The sequence below is a fragment of the Trichomonas vaginalis genome, chromosome I, assembly GCF_026262505.1.
Source record: "Trichomonas vaginalis G3 chromosome I, whole genome shotgun sequence".
Taxonomy (NCBI): domain Eukaryota; phylum Parabasalia; order Trichomonadida; family Trichomonadidae; genus Trichomonas; species Trichomonas vaginalis.
Genome location: NC_067203.1, coordinates 24934619 through 24958827, shown reverse-complemented (window position 1 = coordinate 24958827; position 24209 = coordinate 24934619). Strand labels below are relative to the sequence as shown.

At 31.0% G+C, this 24209-nt stretch overlaps 8 protein-coding genes across 8 annotated transcripts, besides 1 other annotated feature; 3 read left to right on the top strand and 5 right to left on the bottom strand.

The window, feature by feature from the left end:
- Positions 1-543: 543 nt before the first annotated feature.
- Positions 544-9239, bottom strand: TVAGG3_1046160 (beige/BEACH-related family; the record flags this gene model as incomplete). Its single annotated transcript, XM_001584405.1, has 1 exon — positions 894-9239. One exon carries the CDS (start codon positions 9237-9239, stop codon positions 894-896), a length of 8346 nt encoding a protein of 2781 aa, XP_001584455.1.
- Positions 9240-10408: 1169 nt separating this feature from the next.
- Positions 10409-11534, bottom strand: TVAGG3_1046150 (uncharacterized protein; the record flags this gene model as incomplete). Its single annotated transcript, XM_001584404.1, has 1 exon — positions 10443-11534. One exon carries the CDS (start codon positions 11532-11534, stop codon positions 10443-10445), a length of 1092 nt encoding a protein of 363 aa, XP_001584454.1.
- Positions 11535-13014: 1480 nt separating this feature from the next.
- TVAGG3_1046140 (SEC24-related protein family) lies at positions 13015-16260 on the bottom strand (the record flags this gene model as incomplete). Its single annotated transcript, XM_001584403.1, has 1 exon — positions 13032-15530. The coding sequence occupies one exon, from the start codon at positions 15528-15530 to the stop codon at positions 13032-13034; it is 2499 nt and encodes an 832-aa protein (XP_001584453.1).
- Positions 16261-16498: 238 nt separating this feature from the next.
- Positions 16499-17193, top strand: TVAGG3_1046130 (uncharacterized protein; the record flags this gene model as incomplete). The annotated part of the gene is made up of 1 exon (XM_001584402.1): positions 16523-17128. One exon carries the CDS (start codon positions 16523-16525, stop codon positions 17126-17128), a length of 606 nt encoding a protein of 201 aa, XP_001584452.1.
- A 95-nt stretch (positions 17194-17288) lies between these two features.
- TVAGG3_1046120 (NTF2-like family) lies at positions 17289-18655 on the bottom strand (the record flags this gene model as incomplete). Its single annotated transcript, XM_001584401.1, has 1 exon — positions 17289-18536. The coding sequence occupies one exon, from the start codon at positions 18534-18536 to the stop codon at positions 17289-17291; it is 1248 nt and encodes a 415-aa protein (XP_001584451.1).
- Positions 18656-18933: 278 nt separating this feature from the next.
- Positions 18934-19644, bottom strand: TVAGG3_1046110 (calcyphosin family; the record flags this gene model as incomplete). The annotated part of the gene is made up of 1 exon (XM_001584400.1): positions 19012-19644. The coding sequence occupies one exon, from the start codon at positions 19642-19644 to the stop codon at positions 19012-19014; it is 633 nt and encodes a 210-aa protein (XP_001584450.1).
- A 143-nt stretch (positions 19645-19787) lies between these two features.
- Positions 19788-20370, top strand: TVAGG3_1046100 (transmembrane protein 18 family; the record flags this gene model as incomplete). Its single annotated transcript, XM_001584399.1, has 1 exon — positions 19788-20294. One exon carries the CDS (start codon positions 19788-19790, stop codon positions 20292-20294), a length of 507 nt encoding a protein of 168 aa, XP_001584449.1.
- Positions 20371-20451: 81 nt separating this feature from the next.
- TVAGG3_1046090 (phage head-tail adaptor family protein) lies at positions 20452-23415 on the top strand (the record flags this gene model as incomplete). The annotated part of the gene is made up of 1 exon (XM_001584398.1): positions 20752-23394. One exon carries the CDS (start codon positions 20752-20754, stop codon positions 23392-23394), a length of 2643 nt encoding a protein of 880 aa, XP_001584448.1.
- Positions 23416-23739: 324 nt separating this feature from the next.
- Positions 23740-23898: a mobile genetic element.
- Between the last annotated feature and the right edge of the window lie 311 nt (positions 23899-24209).

The window sequence follows — 24209 nt, the reverse complement described above, 5'->3', positions numbered from 1 at the left end:
ACAATTGGGGACCCGACCAAATAATTTTGGAACTCTGGGGGACATGTAAAGTGTCAAATATTTTTGTAAATTGTCATAATTGTTAGCCAAAGAATACAAGTATTTATTCTTAGGTTCCAAAATATTATTTAAGATTGCTAATATACATAAATAGAGGGATTTTATATCATTGTTCCAAAGGATTAAAAAAAATTAAAAATATGAAAAAATTATGGATAATTATAAGTTAAATACAACTAACCTCCTAATATCTGATGCATTTATATGGGTACCAAATGTTTTTAGTTAAAATCGAGAAATGATTTTTGAAAATCTTAGCCTCATCTCCATTTTAATGGGTTGAATTATATTGTTATCAAAACATAAATATAATTGTATAAAAATATGCATGCCTATATGGGGAGTCACTTTTTTCCCCACCCATGGGGGACTGGGGGACATTCAAAATTGAATGGATTTTTGGCCCCCACCCCATGGGTGGGGACTGGAGAACAAAAAGTGACGCTTGATGATAGAATTTCGATAGGGATTTTATTATTGATTAATCTACTCCCATTAATTAAAAACAAAAATAGTCCATTAAAAAGCATCTATAGCAAAAAATTTAGCAAATTTAAATTTTCAAATCGCTGAAAACACATGAAAACTCAATGAAAGCCAAATAAATATATTTTGAATATTAACAAAATGCTGTATCTATTATAATACTTGAACTTTATTAATCAATTATTATTTTGACACTTTACAAATATACTCTGACTCCATCAAACAAAGTTCCTCAATTTTTGTCCCCCAGCGTCCCCCAAGTGGGGGACGCAATATTCCCCCTGGGGGACAAAACGACATCCTTAATTTTAACTAATTTATTAATATAAAAAAAATACTTTACAAATTTAATTTCTGTAGATTTGTTGATCTCCGAATAAATAAACATTTCCTAGTGCAGAAACAGCGCATATTTCATGAAGTTTCTGATTATGTGCCAATGAAGCAATAGGTTCTTGTATATCTTCAATTTTAACTAATTTTTCTGTAGATCCAAAGAAGGCTTCGAATCCGTAAACTGTTCCTTTTTCTAATCCAAACAAAACGTAATCGAAACCAGACGAGCTTTCGAATGAAGTCATTGCTGTTAATGTTCCTGGAATCTTGAAAGTTCTTATTAATTCCGCATTGATACTATAAACAGAAATATAAGAATTTTCAACAGCATTTTCATTCTTTGTGAAATAAACAACAACGAAACCCCATCCAGGAGTGACAACAACATTCCTTGGGAATCCATTTTCAATTGTTATTTCTCTATAAACATCTTGTCTCCTCAAATCAACAAAGAAAACTCTTCCATCGTGTGTTGTTGCTATAATTGTTTTGAAGATTTGAGAAGTAAAAACTGAAGTTACTTCATCAGAATGAGTGACGAAAGTAAACAAAGTCTGGAAATTAGAATCCATGACTTTGATAGAAGTATCGACACCCCCTGAAGTAAATATATTTCCATCAGATGACAAACAACTGACTGTTCCGTAATGTGATGAAAATTCCTTCAGTTCTAATTTGTTTACATCGAAACAATTCACGTAACTTACATTTGTTGCAATGAGCAAGAAATGTTTCATCAAACAAGTGATTGTTCCTTTCCTTTTAGTGATGATTTCTGGATCAATTTTGCCTTTGACTGATGGTTGGCCGCCAGTCATCGAAACTTGAATTATTTGGCCTTTTTGGGATATCATGTAAACAGTTTGATTTCGATAATCAATTTCGCTACCAATTATTCCATTCACTTGCAAATTAATCACTCGCTTTTTAACTACAATTTGATTAGTATTTTTGACTTTGGTCTGATGAGGTGAAGTGAAAATTTGAGGAGGAATTTGGCCGCAATTTGTCATTGTTGCTTCAATCATTGATTTCAACGGATCCTTTAGATTGTCAGGGTTATTCCAGATCTCATCATACATGTGAGGATCGAAGAGATTGAACTTATCAAGAGCGTTTTGTCCTCTTGAGTCGATTCCCCAAATCAAATCAATCCATTTTTCAAGATTCGAAACGTTTTCGAGACATTTCCTGTGGAGATAAACGAATTCAAGAGGATTCTTTGCCCATTTCGGAAGAACAACATTTGAACAACTTCTTCCGGAAACTGTTCCGAGATCGAAGTTATTTCTATTCTCAAATATCGCAGGGTTATAAAAGAATTCAGGAATCAATTCTCTGTAATCGTTTATATGATTCATAATCATTCTAAACGCGTCATTTACAGAGTTAAACAGTCGAGGACTGTGGTCGAATTTTCCGCTTTGCATGCGGATGTGCAAAGTTGCGAAAGGTTCCATTCTCAAGTTATACAAGAAAACAGTCAAAGGTGTTGAATAACACGAAGAATACATGAAAACAGGTTCTCCGAAACTTTCCATGTCTTTCATTCTCGTGATTATCTCTTTTCTTCGATTTTCTCCGTACCAACCAATTGGTTTCGACATGTCTCTGTACTGGCAATCTTTTATGTCTTCACAGTTGTATTCCGTGACAACCCATGGAAAAACAGGATACATTGACGAATCATTAAATGATCGGCCACTTATAACATTCAAAAACATCAAATATTCGAAATTAGAAATCTCCCCGTTTTGCCATTTCGTCGTGAAATCAAATTGATTCACGAAATCTTTGTACAAAACAGTTTGAATTCGTGCTTTTTGATAGTTTTTGACTTTTGACAAAATTTTGAGAACTGTCAAACCGTCGGAATTCAATAAATGGATTAAATAACCTTCTCCATTTTCTGTGAATACTTCTAATCCTGTTGGATGCATCGAAAACAATCTTAAAAGTACCATTGTCACTTTTTCAGATTGAATGAAAACAGTATCTTTTTTATCTTTGTTAGATATTGAGATGAATTTTGCTTTGATTGTGAATTTGACGTTTTTCGTTGATAGAAGTTTGATTTGTTCTGCGTCATCTGAGAATATTACTCCTTCTTCTTCATCGTCGTAATTAGTTGCCGATGAGTTATCCATGTCAGAAACACTCAACAATTGTGGTAAAGTTTCAACAGGTCTGTTTTCTTCCAAATACTTTCTGACCATTTCTTGAGCTTTTGTTTGACTTCCGGAGTCTCTCGCGTAACTGGCTTCTTTGTGGTCATCAAAATTCTTGTTAACTTTCAATTTCATCGGACAAAAGTGACTGGTTATCGTCTGATCAAGTTTATAATAAATTTGGTTGTCGGAATAAGGAATTGATTTGTGCCAAGGAGCGCAATTCCTTGTTTGTCTGGACCAGAACATTCTCCAGCCGTCTTGTGAGTTCTTGTGAGTCATTTCAATCCTTTCTATCATGTCTTCTAAATTAAATTGATGTTGTTTTCTTTGGCGGTTTTGTAAAGTGTCAGATTCAAGATTTTGGTATTTAAGAAGTTTGTTTTGACACTGGGACATGTATTTCACAATGAACTTCGCAATAATGGTAGTTTCTATTATGAAATAGTCTTTTTTAGGTTCAAAAAGTGACAAAAATTCAGGAATTGCATCCAACAAACTTTTGTCATAATAATCTTCAACAGTGAAATTGTAATTCTTATAAAGATTGTATCTAAGCATGTTCTTTGATGAATTACTTGGCGAATGGTGCTCCAAAAACTCTAATATTGTCTTCTTAGATGCTTCTTTTTTGTGATAAGTCAAAAATGAAGCCAAAATCGCTGCTGCAGAATCAAAATTTTTGTTTTGTGAAATGTTCAAAATTTCCAAAATTAATTCTGCAATGGAATTATCTTTCCACAATAATTTGCCTTCTTCATCGAAGTCAATATCCAAACCGTAATGTGGTTTTGACGGTTGTAAACTAGCATTCAATTTTTCCATCAAATTCTTGACTTTGCTCTTTTTATCCGGAGAAACAGGAGGTTTGTTTTTTGCTCTTGAAACATGGAAAAAATTATTTTCATGTGTCTTGTAGAAGATGAAATACAAAGAGAAATTAATCAAATCATTAATTTGGTTATCAGAAAACGTATGTATGCACTGACGAGTTTTTGTCAAGGCTTCAAATAAAAATAACCTTATTATATCGTTATCGTTTGAAATCATTGTCAAAATCAAGAAAATTGTTGTCCAATCTTTCGAACTGCAGCTCAAAATGAAATTGAAAATGAACCTCAAATTCAGTTCATCAGGATTAATAACTGTACATATCAAAGGCCAAAATGACCATGCTTTGTTCACACAAAAAGAATTTGACGGTGTCAAACCGCTCTTGATTAAACTTGGAATTAACAATGGATTGTAAGTCATCGTTGAGAAAACTAATTGTAGTAATTCTGGTTTAGATTCGGACAACTTACAAAGGCTCGTAAGAAAAACATGAGTATGATATTGTTGGCCGACCAAAATATTGAAAATTTCAATGAACACATTGAAAATTTTGTAAGTAAATATTCCGCAATCATTCAAAGCACAAAAAGTTTTGATCAACGCCAAAATAACATTTTCATTTGAATTCTTCGTCAACTCCAATATCTTTGGAAATCTCTTCCATGTCTCGTTATCAATGTTATTCAGACATTTCGTTTTCGACAAACACAAACCTTGAATAATTTCAAGACTGCTGACGATTATTTTATCGTTATTTGTTGTCAAAACCGTATTAAACAAAAGAGTGAAATCTCTTTGAGTGAATGAAGAAATTCCCAATTGTATCAATGATTGAATTGCATGAGTTCTTATTAAATCAATCGCTTCACTTTTGTCTAAATCATTTGACCACAAAGTTTTGATAAATAATCCGTAATACAAAGAGAAACTTAATCTTATTGAATTCTCCAAAGGAAGAATAGTGTTGAACCAATGGAATGTTACACGAACTAAAACATCAGTACTTGATTTGATCCAAATTTCTGGATTCAACAAAATGTGTCTTAAAATATCTTCTTTGAATTCAATAAGTGTTGAATGAAGGAAAATGTCGTAGAAGGCGTTGAATGATGATTCTGTGAGTAAATGTTGGTAATTGGATATTAAATATGAAATGATTTGCCAACATTTTTCGTCTACAAAGAATCTTTCTGTTCGTCTTGAAACAGTAAATAAAATTCTAAACAAAGAAATTGTTTTCAACAAAATATCTGATGTTTCAATGTTTGAATTCGATTCTGACCTTATTAATTCATATAACTCTCCATCACTCTTCATATCATCTTCTGCATTCAAATCAACTTCTTTCTTACTAACATTTGTAACTTCAATTTTCACACTCTTTACTTTCATTTGATCTTTATTTTCATTCTTTGTATTATTATCAGCATTGGAATTATTAGTTTCATTCTTTGAACTATTGTTAGTTTCTTCTTTTTGATCACAAACATTTCCTTCACTTACTGCATTCTTAGTTTCATTTTCATTTGACTTTTCATCCTTTTGATCGACAACTGTTTCATTCTTGGAATAATTTTCATTTGGAGATTTTTCAGGATTTTCATCTTTAGAATTTTTAATAGTTTCTTCATTTGATTCATTTGATTTTTCTTCTTTTGTTTCTTCAATTTTTGTTACTTTTTCATTAGAAGAATTTCCAATTTCATTTGTATTTATTTGTTCTTTATTTTCAACTTCAATTTTTGTCACTTTTTCATTAGAAGAATTTCCAATTTCATTTGTATTTATTTGTTCTTTATTTTCAACTTCAATTTTTGTCACTTTTTCATTAGAAGAATTTCCAATTTCATTTGTATTTATTTGTTCTTTATTTTCAACTTCAATTTTTGTCACTTTTTCATTAGAAGAATTTTCTTTATTTTCCAATTTTTCTTCAGTTTTAGTACTTTGTTCTTTGTTAGTTTCTTCAGTGACAATTTGTTTAGTTTTGATAGATTTATCGTTTTTGTCACTTTTTAGTAAAAATTGAGCGAAAATTGGAACCAAAACTTGAGAAGTAAAATATCTGATTAAAATGTCAGTGAAACCAAGAACAGCAGGAATCGAAGTAGTTTTCAATAACACGGAAAACTCATTCTTTACGTTGTTTATTTCCAGTTTAACAACATGTTCCTGACATTCAATTCCAACACTTACTAAAGTGTTTTCTAAAGAATGAGAGTGAGGACCAATTTTCTTTATTGTTTCTATATCATTTTTAGTTATATTAGAAACAATAGAGAATGGACCTAATCTACTTGGATGATTGTTAGTTTCTCCCTGGAAACCAATGATTATTTCATCACTCTTCTTTATGTTGAAAGGAAAAGAGAATTCCTGGTGTTTCTTGTTGCAATCAAATTCAATTCCATTATTAGTAAAAGTAACAGATAATAATGTCCAAACATTCGGCATCATTGTTGTCATTTTGAATCTGATTTGTAACTCTCCATAACTAACTGTCATTTCATTCTTTTCCATTGTCATCTGTAAATATTTTTGTCCTTGTATTATCTTAATCAAATTCGATGATTCACTTCCTTTGTCATAAATCAGCCAAAAAAGAAATGTCAAATTTGATTCATTATTTGACATGATTTTTGGCGGTTTAATTGAAATCAAATTCTTATGATTAATTAATGGAATTGAACAAACAGGGTTGTCCAGTTTAGATACAAACAATTTCTCTAAAATGTCAACAATGTTTACAATATTTTTTGACATTTTTGTAGAGTTATCGTCTTTTCTTATCGGACACATCAAAGAAATCGTTGTATTGACAACTTTCATTGAAGACGAAATTTTTGCAATTTCTTCAAACAAGTTTTTCTCATTGGAGTTTACAAAACCGTTTTGTTCCCAATTATTCAAAATTTGCAAATCAATTTGTCCTAAATGTAATTGGTACAAATTAAAATATGCAAATTTTGATAATTCTTCAAATGTCAAAACCGCTTTCAAACCGTAAACGATATAAAAAGTGACTAAATATCTCGTATTATAAATATAATTATCTCTTGATAAATTATTACGTTTTCCAATGATTAATGAAAACATTGAGTCAAAAAGTTCTTTGTTTGATTGGCCGGCCAATTTAAGTATTGAATCACTTAACAATTTTCTTTCTGCGTTGTTTAACCAGTATTTCTTGGAAACGGAGTTAAAGAAGTTGACAATAGATATGAGACAGGCAATTGTGAACTCTTGCTCCAATGAAAACATCAAAATCGATTTGATATCTTCAATAATATTATTAAATAAATCAATTGTGTCTGGTTTTGAATCAATAATGTCCGAAATGGCTAAGAGAAGGTCTGATATCAAGTTTAGTGCTTTCTTTGATTGAGAACTTGGAAAACATTTCATGATTCCAGATGATATCGCACTAAAATTGAATAAACAGGAATTTGAGACGTCTTTTGATAATATTCTGACTATTATTGTTAATATCGGTTTCCTTATGGCCTTATCGAAGATTAATGACATTAATAATGAAAGAAATATATCTCTATTGAGAAAACTTGATCCAATCGAATCGTTTTGTAATAAATCGATCATGAAATCAAAGATTACTTGCAAAACAGGTGCTGTCATCGCTTCTTCTCCGTTGCGAAATGCGTTCATGTAAATTGGAACAATTTTTGAGAAGATTAGAGACAAATTATCAATGACTTTTGGCGGAATATTCTTTTGGTGATAGAGTTCTTTCAAAATAACAATGATTTCAGAAATCATTTTTGGATATGAAATAAAATCACCGACAAAATTCGAAATTTCGAAGTCATCTGAGTTGTATAACACTTTATATGATATCATTCTCATCTGAAGTAAAGGAATAAACGCTTTTTGTGCATCAAAAATCGTAATTCTTGGATCAAAAACTCTTTTCTTGATTAAATCGTAGAGTTCTGTACAGTTTGGAACTTGTTTGAGCTTGGAAAGTAAAATTATATATGCAAAAGCGATGTCCAGGTCGAATTTGTTCCTTAATAAATTCATAAATGAGTCAATAATGATGTTCTGAGCCTTTTCAAATGATTGTGCGATTCTCACGATGTAGGCAATCCTTCTTTCAACGTCAATGAATGACGGAGGAAGTTGAAATAACTGAGATAAATTAAAAAGTTGAGAAAACTTCGGAATTTCGGAACTGAATGGTGATTTATCAGGTAAATATTGCATTATCATTGATATTTCTTTGGATTTCAGTTTGTATGTCTCAGGAATTTGGATAAATTTAATATTTGAATTTCTAAATACGGAAGGATTGTCATATTTCTTGCCTGTAGACTCATTTTGTTGTAATTCTTTGTTTTCAGATGAAGTTAATGATCCAGAAACTTGTATTGAGTTTATTGGAAAAGATTTTTTGGAATCTGCCAAAACTAAGGAATCATCCATTGATCCTGGCTGTAATGAATGTGTCCTCTCTGGTGGTTGGTAAGAAAGCTTCCTCGAATCAATCGGTCTTAGTTTTTCAATAAATTTTTCGTTATGTTGATGGATATATGACGCAACGAAGAATGCAATGTCTGTAAAGAATAATTCGACGCTGTTCCATGGTAGTTTTGTAGCGATTTTGTGAATAAATGTAAATGAATTTAAATTTAAAAGTCTGAGATCGTCAAAGCACCTTTCAAATATCGCTGATGCATGCATCTCGTTAATTGAATCCGGTGATGTCTGAATTATTTCAGTAATGAACGAAATTATTGTTTCGGATTTTGTATCAAGTTTTCCATTGTAATTAATTGAGAATACCATAAAGAGTAGCGCAGATATTAACTGTTGTGGTGGTTTCGAGCACTTTGATGTCATTTCTACCAGCTGATCCATCAATAAATCGACATTTATTTTGTCAGTGTATTTAACTGAGGAAAAAATAACGTAAGAGAACATCAGTGGCGCTAATTTGCAATAAGGGTGCACAGAAATCATTCGTAAAGCTGATAATACAACCAAAAATCCATCAAAATCAAATGAATTTTCAAGAGAAATAATATAAGCGACTGCCGAATGAAGAATGTAATACATTGCAATTTGAGTACACTCTTTTTTTGCTATCAATCTGTTAAGACATAAAGGATTGAAGACGAAATCGAGTTTTAACGGAGATAAGATCGTTTCTATTTTGTCTTTATTGCGGAACTGCTTGTACATCGTAATGAGGTCGTTATCTGACGGGATTATCTTGTGATGATATACTAAAACATCAAAAAGGAAATCAGTATTCTGAGGAATCTCAGGAGGTTTCAATTTGACGGTCTGTATAATTGGATGGTTCTCAAATGAATAGGCATTTGAGAGGTTATCCATCTAATAAAAAAAAATCGAAAGAAAAAAAAATTGACAAAAAAATCAAATCTCTTTCAAACGATTATTCTTCATTCAAATTCTGATTTCTACACGACATCGAAAATATTAATATCATAATAAATCATCTTTTTTCGTTACTCTTATAATTCTACACGCCTGTAACAAAACTTTCGAAGGCTGTTAACATTTTATCTCATTTCTCCTAAGAGAATCACTTCATTGTAAAAATAGTATAGTAAACAAACGCTAATATTTATTCAAGCAGTAAAAGAACTATGTCTAGAAATAGGCATGCGATTTATCGCAGATGGCATGTACAAATATAATTTGACAAACCTATGGCCTAAAACAGCTGTTGCGTCATAAAGAAAGCTAATTGCATGCATGAAAAATGAAACAATAAATAAAATTGAAGTAATTTGAATTAATATTCCTTCAGTAATTGATTTGTAGAAGCAATAAATGATTAGTGGCACTTCAATAAAGAGATTAACCACTAAAATACATAATACAATAGTTCCGCGAAACTTTTTCGCAAAATGTCTAAGTTTAACTATCGTTTTTGGTATAATATGAAGAAATGGATGAGTTACATAAAAACCAATATAACTTATTAATAGTAAATATGAATTTTGAGGTAGAATTGAACTAAGTAATAAGAATAAAACGTACAAAACCGATATAGATCCGTAACAAACAAGGCATATGTTTAATTTTATCTTTGTAATCGAATCTGAATCTCTATGTGTCCTTCTATAATAGTTTGTCAGGTAATAAGTAATAATTGACAAAAAAATTAGTGAAGTTATGATTAGAAAAATGGTGCAATATAATTATTTCGACAAATGGATCATAACTAAAGTTGTCACAATGGATTTTTGCTTTTGAAATATGTAATTTTTGGAAAATATGACTAAATAACTTATAATTGTGGACAATGTTATATACCAAAAGATACATGATGGATATTCATAAAGTGAATGGCCAAGGGCAACGCAAAATCCAAGAGTATCACCCTTCCCCATTTTCTATATAAATTTATGTACGTTTGATAAAAAATTTATCAAATTCAATTGAATAAAGTATTGATCTATTTACCTTGATATTCAGAATATGTTGAAATTTTTTATAAAAGGGTAAAAAAATTAAATTGTATTTTCAAAAAAACTCTTTAAACAGTATAATTTATTTATGAAAACAAGTTTAATGGAATAGTGCTTTATGATTCTGCTCTGTTTCTTGTTTGATTTGGTTCATCAATTTCATAACATCGTTAATTGTTGCTTGAGATTGATTTGAAAGCGTTTGTCTTTGGTAATTTTTAATCTGTTCGTTCAATATCATGATTGTCTTATTATATTCGGATACTTTGTTGGTAACAAGCAACTTAATATCGTTTGAAAGTTCATTTAAGACATTTGGATTATTAATAATCTCTTCTTCTGAAGGAGCAGTATAATCAAAGACTTGTAATACGTTTTCTGCAATTTCATGACATTTCTTTGATAAAACTTTGATTCTTTCATCATCTTTATTAATTTTTGGTCTCTGAGGAGATGATTGTTTCTTTTGTGGTGAACCATTCTTTATCTTGAGTATCATACTATCTATATTCCTTAGATAGACATCAACATTTGATCTTTCATTTGATAATTTTGAAAGTGTTGACTTAATATCTTCAAAAGAAGTAGATTCTCCGTATTTTTCTTTAACTGTATCTACAAAATCGATAAAGAGTTGGCATATTTGCTCTCTGTATGAAGCTTCTTCTAATATTTTTGCATTTAATGTTGAAATCTTATCTTTTTGTATTGGAGAAGGAGCGATTTCTAAATTACCGTTCTGATCGAATGAAGAATCGAGTTGAGATACTTCTGGTGTTTTTGTTAGCTTCTTAAGGATAGATTTTGGCTGAATTGGAGTGTTACTCATCATAAAAGAACTACGGGAGAAAGTAATATCAGATACACCATTAAGACTGCTAAAGTGTTCGTTTAGTAATCTTTGTTTTTCTGCTTCTAAATCAGCCATTTGTTTTTGAATTTCTTGTATTTTATCACCAAGTTCATTTTGATCGTTCATATAGCTTATTGAATGGTTTTGGTCTTCTTTCTTGATCTTTTCAAGCACTGCTTTCGTCTTTTCTTGGTCGGCCCTGAATTGATTTAGTTGTGCTTGATATTCGTTCAATGAACCTGAAGAAAGAGTATCTTCTTCCTCTTCTTCGATGTCTTTCATCTCATTAGCCATTCTTAGTAATGATTCCGAAGCATAAGAAAGTTTTGTTGATTCCATCAAAATTTTAAACGGCTATCAATTTAATTCTAAGTCAATAATCGCGATTTTCGGCTCCTAAGGTTGAATTGGAGGGTGAGAGATATTATTTCATACAATAATACTCTCACTCTCCAATTCCCAACCAAAAATGCAAAAAAATTGCTCGCAATTGTTGACATTGAGAGCAATTTTTAGCCACTTTAGCTTGGAACTAGTGTCTGTGAGGTGTATGGATAGAATCAGTACCTCACAGACTCTAGTTCTCTATTTGGCGCCGATATAAACTTTAAGGTTATCTTTAGAAATGTAAACTATTCAAAATTTAATTTTTTTTTCTTTGTAACTTTAGCTAGTTCCAAGCCTTGAATTAAGCTATGAATTAGAGTATCATGATGATGATACAGTTTCATTTCCAGATGATCTACCATTTACTGATTATGTTGAAATAACTATATTAGAAGGTTACAAATATATTCCAAGTTTTTGTTTTCAAAAATTCATCAATTTAAAAAATGTTACCCTCCCATCGTCACTATTACAAATAGAAGATCAAATATTCTATGGCACTAAAGTCAAATATTTAAAAATTCCTGCTAATGTTAATTATATTCATCGCCTTAATCCTTTTGATGCAACTAATCAGATGTCACAAATTGATGTTGATCCTTCTAACAAATATTTTTGTTCAATTGACGGTGTTTTGTACACCAAAGATATGAAAAGTTTGATTTATTATCCGGCATCCAAAAATGAGACATTTTTCATTGTACCGAGCGGAGTTGAAACTTTAAGACATGCATGTTTTTTAAATCTTGTTTATCTTAAATATTTGATATTACCTGAATCTGTTATTGACATTTCAACCGAGGTTTTTAGAGTATCGAATTGCATTGATAAAATTGTTATTAATCGCTATTATCATCAAAATAAGCCAACAATCGCTGCTTCTGCTTTTTATGATTGTAGATTTAAAGCATCAGATATTATCTATATTTATTCTAATAAAATGTGTATTTCATGTAATGCATTGATTAATGATTCTCATCAACGCATTCCCTCATTCTTTATGCTTTTAATTTCTTAAATTGCTAAAAAAGCTTTTCTCATTTGAATAAATAGATGATTAGAATAAAATCGATACCGTCATAAATCCTGAATTTCTGGAACTTTTTAATGATCCTAGAAGAAAAATATGAAGCTCACATTGTTTTGGTCATTTATGTATTTAATTAACAATGAATTGTTAATTAAAGCTCATGTTGCTTATTACGCAATATGCCAAACTATGCAACTATAAATATTTAACCCCAACATTTTGATAATATATACTGACATTAACTCTTTCATTTCATAATGAATGTCTAATTAAAGTATTATACTAATAAAATTAGTCATCATTGAATAGCCATTATAAAAGTTGAAACATCTATGAAGCCACATTTTGAAAGAATGCCAGAAAATGATAATTGCATCATTATAAAAAATTAAAAAAAAAGTAGAAATATATAAATAAATTTAAACAGAAACGATTTCATCTGAAAGAGGATCAGCTTTTGCATGTAGTGTGTATCCATCTCTATACGAAATTGCCTTCTCGTAGATTTCAGGAGATTTTGTTTTCAAAAGATTTTCTGTCAAAAACAAATTTACATCTTTAAATTTGTTTTTGTATTCATTGTAAAGTTTCTCAGCACTTTCTTTGCTTTCTACGATCAAACTATTAGAAACCATTGCGCAAACATATTTATCAATCACACCTTCGTTGTATTGACAATTATTATCCAGTTTCAAGTTGAAAACACGAACTTTCCTTGAACATACTTCAGTAGTGTAAAACAAAGCAATTTGGAGGTACTTTGTTGTCATATTTTTCGCCGGATATGTCAAAAAGAAGGTCTGATTGACACCAATTTTTGCGCAACATATTCCTTTAGCATTCTTAAGGAATCCTTCGCCTGCATAATCAGTTAATCCTGTTCCTCCTGGACCTTTCGCGTAAATGAAGGAATCATGGAGCGTGTAACTGTTTATGTACTCGAAATCTGGCTTCCTGAGTATGGAGAAGGTTCCTCCTGTGATTGCAGCAATTTCTACCAATGTTTTAGATTTGGATAAATTATTTGTTTCTTCTTCTTCGGTTTTGTAATCTAAAACTGGTTTATTCTCTGTCTCCGATGGGAAAATATCATTTATTGTTTCCGATGTAAAGTTTGGTATTTTTCCATTCAAATTTTGAGAAGAAATTTTTGGAGATGGATTTTCATCAATTTCTAACGGAGAAACATCATTTGGAAACACTTGGAATGATATCTCGCAACAGGATTCAGTTACTGGCATGCAAATATCTTTATATGTCTTGTGATTATTAATAATATTGTAATCTTGTTCATCAAAGAACAGTTTTACGCTTGATCCGTACCTTGAACCTATCTGGAAAGCGAATTTAATGACATTTTCGGCACCATTATTCGAATGTATTTGAGGAAGATTATAAATTTTCTCTTTGATGACCGAAAACGTCTGTGTGAAATATGGAATACCTGTAAATATCTGGTACAGTGGTATTTCCGGTATTTCATCAGGAAATGTCTGTATCGATAAAGATGGTCTAAACAAAAGACAAGTTAGACCACCATTTATTATTGCAAGTCCAATCTGTCTATTATTTGCAACTTTTCTATAACATTTAAGTAAATCATCTAAAATATATGGGAACTTTTTGAAAAGACTCATTGAAATAATTGTGAATTCCGTAGGAATGAAAGATTTTCTAATCAAATACTTGTTTTGTAAGTAAGAATCATATACTTCATAGTTCAATTCTACGCTATTTAGGTCGACTTTTGTGTCTAGTATATTGTTTGACCCACAAATGTTGCAACAAAACCCTTTTTTATCAAAAACAGTGTATTTGTTGACAAAAGCAGCGCAATATCCGCATCTTGGTATGTTATCTCCAGGCATTCTCGCTTGAGGAGGTGCAATTATGCCTTTAGGAAGCGGAGTAAACATGAATCCGATCTGATTTGGATTAGATCTGCGGAGATCTCTATCGTAATGGGTTGGAATTATGTAGGTTGATGCTTTTGTAGGATCTAGTTGTGTATCGTCGCCTGTATCTGGACTTTCGCTGATCTTTTTCGGTAATTTTGAAAAATTTCCAAACATTGGAGGGGATTTTTCATATAAATACAGCGATAACCGTGAGATTTCTTCGAGTTTGATCTCAGATATGAGCTTAGGAAGTATCTGTCGAAGCAAAGTAGGGTTGTATTGACAGAATTTGTCAAATAATTTCAATAAAATCGCAGCAGAGAAGTAAACAATCCAATTTTGAGGAGAAGGACTGCGATTGAACATTATCCATACCTGAATCAGCAGTTCTGTCTGTTTCTGAAGTGAATTACTAAACAAATAAATAAAATCATTAAATAAAAAGGTCAAATCTTGAATTCCATTCAATTTCAACCATAAAAATGTCAATGGTGCTGTATTTTCAATGATATTTCTGATTTTTTCTGAAATTTTCTGACAATTTTCTTCCGGATTTTGAAGAATCTTGATGTGTTCGGTGTTAAACAGCATTGCAGTGAAGCTCCAGAATATTAATGGCAGAAAATGTTCAGAATTTTCGAAATTTAAATCAGGAAAATACAATAAAACTAAAGGAAGCAGGATATTGGCCATACCGTGCAAGTATCCGTCCTTAGGATTATATATACAGTATGTTTTGAGCAGAATTGTCAATAATTTGAAGGGAGGAGAGTCTTTTGAAAAAAATTCAGAAATTTCTTGGTCAATTTGAGAAAAAGACTCCAAAATCTTTTGGTTCTTTTCATTTTTGTCCTCGTTATATGTAATTGCTTGGTTCATTAGCGAATTAAAGTTATTTTCCAGGGCATTTCTTTCTTCTTCGCTCGAATCAAGGTAAAAGAAGCCAAAGGAGTATGGTAATATGGTCTGTAGTATGGACGAATCTGCTCCAGAAACGAATAATCTTTTTGAAAAAGACATTGAGTCTTTTATTCGCCCTGATTCGTCAAATAGAGTAGTAAATACATCGTATGTTAACTTGGGATACTGTTGTCTATGCAGTTGTGTAACTTCAATCTGATTTAACGTAATATCGTGGCAACCTTTGATTGCAAGTGGTAATGGGAAGTTCGGATCGCTTGGTATTGCATTTTTATCGTATAAATATGTGATGAGTTCTTCAAAATATGATTTTATTTTCAGCCAAAACTTTTCAATACTGAAATTTTCATCATAAGTGAGTTTTGAATTGAATAAATCACACTTGATGGTGTTTTGATTGCAAGAACGATAGAATATTAAAGTATATTGATCAGTTGGAACTGCAATACCATAATCAAATAAAATTTGAACAAATTTCATAATATTTTGTGTTATATTATTTGCAAATGAGAAAGTTCGAACACATGAAGTATCATTTCGATAAATTGAAAAGGATATTGGAGAATCACTAAATTTTATGCTGGAAATCTGATTGCAATTCATTGTAAATTGGGTATTTTGCGACCAATTACTACTATTATTGGCACTTGATTGAGATTGTCCCCAAAATAGCGATACAAAAGACCATTTTTGCACAGGTTGCCAACTTAGCGTAAATGATCCTTGATCGTTCGATAATATTAAAGTTCCAGATAACCCTGTTGTACCTCCTGTAATGTCAGAGATTAATCCGACCTTGCAAGGAAAATTTAGCAGTGATATGTTTGGAATTGGAAGAAATTTTTTTGACGATAATTCAATGAAAAAATTTACTTTTTACGTGTCAAAATTAAACAAAATAATCGGATTGGTCAAATAGCTCCAATAGCCAATTGGCAAACGGCTAATTTAAAGCTGATAACATGGATATGCTCCTTATAGAGATTTAGAATCTCTTTTTAGATATATAAACTTTTTCATGGAAACTGTCCTATTTTTTTTTAGAAATTTGAGATTTTTTTGGAGTTCTGAATTTTTTCAATATAAAAAACATGGGTACGTTTCGAGGCCGGCGAACCCGAAATCACTCGCTAGGCCTCACTCCTTACTATACAGCAAGACTAACAAGCGCCTATAAGCTACTCGGAAGCGGTCTTGCCGGTATTATTGGATTATGTTTTACGTTTATTTGCGTAATTGTTTCTTCGGAATTCAGGCACTCAATTTCTAGGGGATTTGTTCATCCACCGATAGCTCAAGCAATTCGATACAAACTTTTCAAAATTGATCCGATACCGAAAAATGCAATTGTATTCGGAGAATCTTTTTCTTTTGAAGGGGATGAGGGAAAGAAACAAAGATCCTTTGAATTTTCATACAACGTTTCAGATAATAATACCGAAACTTACGACACGGAGGAAGAAGCTAACGAGACTAAAACAGAAAATATACCAATAAATGAAACAGATGATATTAGTGATAGTAGTGCGAATGACGATGATGAAAGCCAAAATGATTCTCAAAATATTAAAGATAAAGAAGAAGACCCTCATAGAAATATTGTAACTTCAACTTCTGTTAACACAAAAGCTGCAGATGATTTTTTCCGTCAGGATCAGGTCGTCCATCATCCGATAGTAGAGAGTTTAGGTAATTAATTGTTCAGTTCTTATTGTGAACGATCTGTTTGATTCGGTTTTTCATGTTTGATGATAATATTTTTATTTTTTTTTTCTAAAATTTCTTTTTGATTTTTTTTAATTCTATAATTTTCAAATAGTTTTATTTATTCAAACATAATATACAAACTATGAATAATCACTCTTTCAGCCTCTTTTCATCTCTAAGGGTGATACAATCGTTGCAAACGAAATAAACATTGTTTTCCTTCTTCAGAGTCAAAGTTCTGTCATAATAAAATGGAAAACATTCCTTTCCGATGCAAGCGCCATGAAAAACAATTGAATAAAGCTCATCATGAATTTGATGAGTAACTAAATAAGAGATTTTGTGCTTGAAACCTATTGGAAATATTTCTTTGAGTCCTTCTGTTATTTCTGAACCTCTCCAATACCTTGCAACTCCTCTTGTAATGTCAGTTGCAATTATATCATATAAAGATAAAGGAGTTTCTGGTTTTTTCTTTGGTTTGAGTGTAAGTAATGATAAAACTGCAGTATCAGTGTAATAATTGCTTGCATTTTGTGGATTATCTGATAAACATCTTAAGAAAGGAATTAAAAAGACTCTGAGCTGAGATTTTGTTACATAATCATCATTGTGATAACATTCGTCAAAATCTATTGTACTCATAACCTTTTTCTCTTCAATATATTCGAAGTTTATCATTGGAGGCGGATCTACATATACTTCTTGCTTTTTAGTCTCTTCAGCCGATTCACTATCTGAATCACTATGATCTGATTCTTGTTGTATCTCCAAAGGAGGAATTTCATCTCTTAAATCGAAATCTCCAAGGAATGGAGGTTTTCCTTCACCGGATTTAAATTTATTTCCACCAATAAAAATGATTTTAAGCGATGGAAAATAGGATCCAATAAGTCTCATACCATTATAATTTGTCATATTATTTTTTGCAAGATTTATTATAGTAATATTGTTATTATGGCTAAGTGCATATAATCCTGTATAAAATAGTAATGAAGACATGGCTTGAGGGAAGTTGCAGCTAAATTTAAAGCCATTGAATCTCTTAAATAGCATAGATAGATCAGTTTTATCTCCTCTTATTGCTTTTGGAACAACATTTTTGAAATTCTCGAAATATTGATTTAAATCATCAAGATGAGTGATTGAAAACAGAATATTTGTACCGTTAATATTAATTTTACCTGATAACTCGGCTATTGCCTTTTGCTCCTCATATGTTGTAGCTTCAATACTTACACAATTATGATCTGGATATTGTTTAAACGTAAGATTTTGGCCTTCTATTCGTCCTTCTGATATTATTGCGTTCTTTAGTTGTTCAATGAACCTGTCTTGGTCAGGTCCTGATGGTCCAGCAATTAATCCAAATCTTCTATTGTTGTTATTTCTCGACATTTTTTAGTAGGAGATTCTTTTATTTAGGGGGAGTTATCAATCACTAAAGATCAAAATATCTTTGTGTGTATAGCATGTACCATAAGTTATTGATCTTGTGATAGTGAAAACACGATTTATTTGAAAATATTAGAAGAATTGTCCCATTCAATTTCACAATTAACTAAAATAACATCAAAATATGTAAAAGAACATTAAGTTTACAAAGTAATAGTGCCCAAGAGTGTTACTTTGAAGAAAAACAAGAATTATTTACTCATATAAAGATCATGGCATTTGCAAATAAAAAACGCACTGAATATCATTTATACTAGATAATATTGAACGTTTGCAGGATATATCATTCCCAAATTTAGTAAAATTTGAAAATATATTTTTCATTCAATTAAATATATGCAATATTTTGAGGATTAGTAACTGAAGGCTAGCTAAAAATATTTGTTAATTTTAAAATATGGATAAAACATAAAAATATTTAAAAAGTGAAAGAGTTACGGCAAGTCTTTCTCCTATATGTAACTTCGTGTTTCTTAATATTAACTTTAAGGATTTTGGCGAAATCTTCATCCTTAGGGAAAAGATATCCAGCTTCTCTAAAGTAATTTTCAAAATCCTCGGCTGTAACTTCATCTTCACTATTACCAAGCATAATAATCATGGAATTTAATAACTTTGTTGTAGGTGTTCTCTTGATTGCGAAAGTTAACGGATGATCTCTTGAATATCTGAAGTTTTTAATAATTTGTGGGTCACATGAATCTGCACCATTGCTAAAGAATTTAAATGCTTCAGCAATGGCCGTTTTTCTGACTGGTGTTAATGGCATTGAAATTCTATTGATAATACTTGAAAATTTGGCCTTTTTATCGCCCGTTTCATCGAGAATTGTTGATAATTCTTTGTGTTCAGTTAAATTTAAGTAAATTCCTGCGTCAGCAAATAAATCAGGAAGTTCTTCCGTTAAATCAATTAATCTGTCGGGATCTTCATCAGCTTCCTTCATCAAAGTTGCATACTTTCTGAGTCCAGTAATACCATGCTTATGAATTTTTGTATGAATTCTTTCTATAATGTCGTTTAACTGAAGAAATTGAGTATCAGAGTTCATCTGTCACTTTTATTTTGTATATTAATTTTTTTGCGTTTTTATTTCAATTTGTTGTTAATCGTGTGCTTTCTATTTTTGTAATTAAAATTAATCAGAAATGTGACAAAAATATTTCAATTGAAAATGTGTTAAAAAGTGACAATATGACCGAAGAACAACAAATCCTGGGATCACATACACCAGAATACCAAGTTGACATCAAAGGCATATTTGCAAAAGTAAAATGGACAGATATTCCGATTGTTACAACAATAATTCTTTACTTAATTTTATTAATAATTGCTCTCAAGGTCAGAAGAAATCCTCGACGCAGAACAATCGTTTTCGTTTTATGTTTAGGCATTACACTAGGTATTGGACAGCTTGGACCAATAATGGAAAAGAATTGGAAGATATTTGGTTTTTCAGATAACTATTTTGATGAATTTGGTGTTTTCTTAACATTTTTCTTTGCTTTGCCACCAGTTTTTATTGCAATTCTTCTTCTTTCACAATTAGTTGGAAATATCACCGACAAAGTAATTCATCGCTATGTTAATAATAGAACAGAACATAATGAACCAGCTGAAGAAAAGAATGCATCTAAATCTGAAGAAGCAACAAAAGAAAAAAACGATACTTCGAATCCTGATAAACTCAAGAATGACTAAGCCATAATCACAATAGAATACAATGTTTTTAACAATATTGTAGGAAAATACATATTGTACTGATGTAATACAGTAAAAATCAATAGAATAAATAATATTTGTATTTAAACTAATGAATGTTTTTAGATCCTTACTAATGTACAGTCTCGCAAACCTTTTTGGATATAATTTCGGATGTTGCTCTTGAAAATAAATATAAAAATTTAAAAATTACAAGAATATCTTACCAATTTATATCCAACAAACATCAAAATAGTAGCTAAATCGAATAATTTGATTCTGATGTTTGGAATAATTTCGATTTGACGAGAAATTGAAAATAAATTTCGTATAAAAAGGTGACCGTTTAAAAATGAATCGTTTTTCCTACATAAATCGACAATTTCCGCAAAGTGGAACTGTTTCCGGGATCTTAGAGAGTCTCATAGATTCAACTAATGAATATGATGTAATCAGAATGAACAAACTCAAAGAAATTCAATCAATTACAGATAAACAAATTCAACAAGATGAACTTATGAAATATTTATACGATCTGAACCTACAAGGTGATGCATCAATATATCGACTTTGCTACCAAATCAATGGCCACATTGAATTCTTATTACGACTTAGCAAAGGACAAGATCCTCATTCTTTGTTTTTAATATCTCAGCAGAGCGGAAGAACATTTTTAAAACAAGGAACTAGAGGTTTTCTTGCCGAACAAGCAGCTAAATCAACAGAATTAATTTCGACATTAATTTCCCAACCAAATACACCTCTTTATTCTATAAGCAGACTTTTTGATCAGGGGTTTGATCCAGAAATGCGAACCAGAGTACTTTGTCAATTAGCAAATGATGAAAATGTCTCAATAAGTGAGCTTAAAGTTCTATTAATACAAGAAGCATATATTGTACAACAATTACTTCAGTCTAGATCGCAGCCAAACGAACAACTTAGAATTTCAATTGAAAATGAACTTGAATTAAAATATCAATCTAAAATTGCTCAATTACAGCAGAAAATTTCAGAATTATCAAACCAATATTCTCTTAACAACACTTCTAATTTGCGAGAAATACTTGAAGATAACATCAGAGCAGAATATGAATTAAAATTAACTGAAGAAAGAGAAAAAATACGATTACAACTCCAAGCCGAATACAAGCCAGTCAGAACTAATACAAGTCCTGTTGATACTTCTGATTCAAAGCTTATTCGTGAACTTAAAACTCAAATTACAAATGAAATCAGAAACCAAGTCATAGATGATGTAAGAAAGGATGTCTGGCTCGAAGCCGAATTCCATTTCAGACCAATCATCAAGAAGGAACTTGAGCAAAAACTTCGAGAAAGAATAAAAGATGAACTTGAATTTCAAATCAGAGAAAAATTGAGTGTAGAAATAGAACAGAACTTAAGAAGACAAATAACTTTGGAAGTTCGTCAATCTGAAACTGAAAAGATTCGTCAAGAATTAACAAAAACATTGACAGAAGAAATTTCTTCAAAATTAAAGCAGAAGATTCAAAATGACATGAACTATCAGTTGCAACTTCAACTGAATGATAATGAAATTAGAATCAGAAGAGAAATAGAACAGAAAATTAGAGAAACTTTGACAAAAGAATATAATGAAAGAATGAATGACAAGATTGAGCATGAAATTAAGCCAGCACTTCAAACTCAACTTACTGTTACACTTCAAAGAGAAATTAGACAAAAACTCTCTCAACAAATCCGAGATTCTGTAATTGAAGATGTCAGAATACAAATTGAGGAAGAAAACAGAAGGAATGGTAATAACAGCTCTAATATATTAAGAATAAAAGAAGAATTGCAACAAAAAATGGACCAAGAAAATAAAATTAAATTACAAATGCTCGAAAATGATTTAAGAAGACAGATTTACGATGAAACCAAGCAAAAATTGATAAATGAGTTCTCAAATTCAACAGAAATTGATTCAGAATTTCATGATCTGAAACAAGCATTTAGAAATGCTTTGGAGAAGGAAATTAGAATAAACATTGCATCAGAAAATGTTTCTTCACCAATTTCAGTTGAAAAAGAAAATAAAATTAGAAATCAAATTTATCAGCAAATTTATGATGAATCGATCGAAAGAATTACAAGAGAAGTAGAAAACAGATATAAAAGAAGAAATTATTTTGATTCTATTTCTGATTCTCCCAATTCTTCAAATTCATCAGCAAAAACTGATACAGAATTGCTACGTAAGAAGATTGAGATGGAGAATGAGATGAGGAAGCAACTTGAATTCGAGCTGAGAATGAAGATTGAAAACGAATTACGAGAAAAAATTGAAAATGAAATTAAATTTAAATACGAAACATCATTTGTTCCTCATGAAAATCAGAGAAGAATGAAAACAGAGCTAAGACAAATAGTTATTGACGAGATTCGTAATGAATTCATGAGTGAATCAACAAATAACAAAGATTTAATCAAACTTAAAAATGATATCATTTCATTCTTGACGCCAACCATCGAGAAAGAGTTTAGACAATCATATCTCGAGATAGATGAAGAAACAGAGAAAATAACTACGAATTCTTATTCTCCAAATACTCTGAAAAACATTAAAAAACAAGTCAAAAATGAAATAAAAGAAAAGTATTTATCAGTTTTGAGAAAAGATGTTGAAGCTGATTTCTCGAATTGCAAATCTATCTTTGACTTAGTCTGCAAAGCATTGGCTGTATCTAATATTACATTTTCTGTTTCTTCTTTCTTCGAAGTCACTGAGCAACTTGCGAAAGAAAACATAGAAATTAGAGAAAATTTCAATGTTGATGAGAAACCATTGATTTTCTTCATTGAAAACCTTGTTAAGATTTTAGATGATGATGACATATATAAGACACATACAAGATCATTGTTGACACGTCAGAGCAGGCAAATATCAGATGCAAGATCAGAAAATTGTGCAAGAGCTTGGTTAAACTGGGCAAGGAAATTATATGTTTCATTGACTGGACAGAGCTTTACATCTGAAAGTATAACTGAACTCAGACTCGCAATTGAAGAAAAGCAAGCAAGAATTGTTGCTGAAAATGCTTTGTCAAAGCAAAAGTTAAGTTATTCTTCATAAGTTTTATATATAACTTGTTATTGTTTATAAAAATATCTATCGTTTTGATTTCTATTTCATCTTTATAGTGCAATACGGAAACTAGAAATATAATTCTTAGAGAGTAAGGAAACAAGAAAAAGGAAAGGGTATATTTAATGGCGGAAAATAGTTTCATATTCAGTAAGCTTCATTTCATTCAATCATTATATATAAAAAGAAACAATAAAAATCTCCAAACTCATTGAGTGTAATGACGATAACTTCAAAAATTTCAAAAGTATATCTTCACTATTTAGTGTATAGAAAGAATAGATTAGGGCTGTACAAAATCGAGAAAAACATTGCCGTGCGGTAATATAGGGTCAAAAAAATCGCGCCTCGGCGGCTCCGCCGCCTCGGCACTATTAAGTGCGCATTATATTTAATATGTCCTTCTTTTTTTATTTTTTTTTCTTTTTTCTTCTTCTCCTTTTCCTTTCCTTCTTCCTCTCCTTCCTCTTCTTTCCTTCTCCTTCTCTTTTTACAACAACGTCGAAGATCTTCGAATTTGATTGTTGGAAAAGCATCTATTTCAGATAAAGGATGCCTTTCTCACAGTCAACATACGAGGGTCCTGGCTGAAACGTTCTCAAAAAGCCTGAGATGGTAATTCTCTGATCACTCATAGCTGGGCAGGTAGTCATTGCTGACAATACCTGTCTTTATGCATGCACGCTTTCATGTATATGGGTTTACACTATCAATTCGCAAAGTTGTTCCGAATTCTTCCAAAATGGAAGGACCCGAAACAACTTTGCTTGTTAACGATACAGACGCATTACTTTGCATTGATA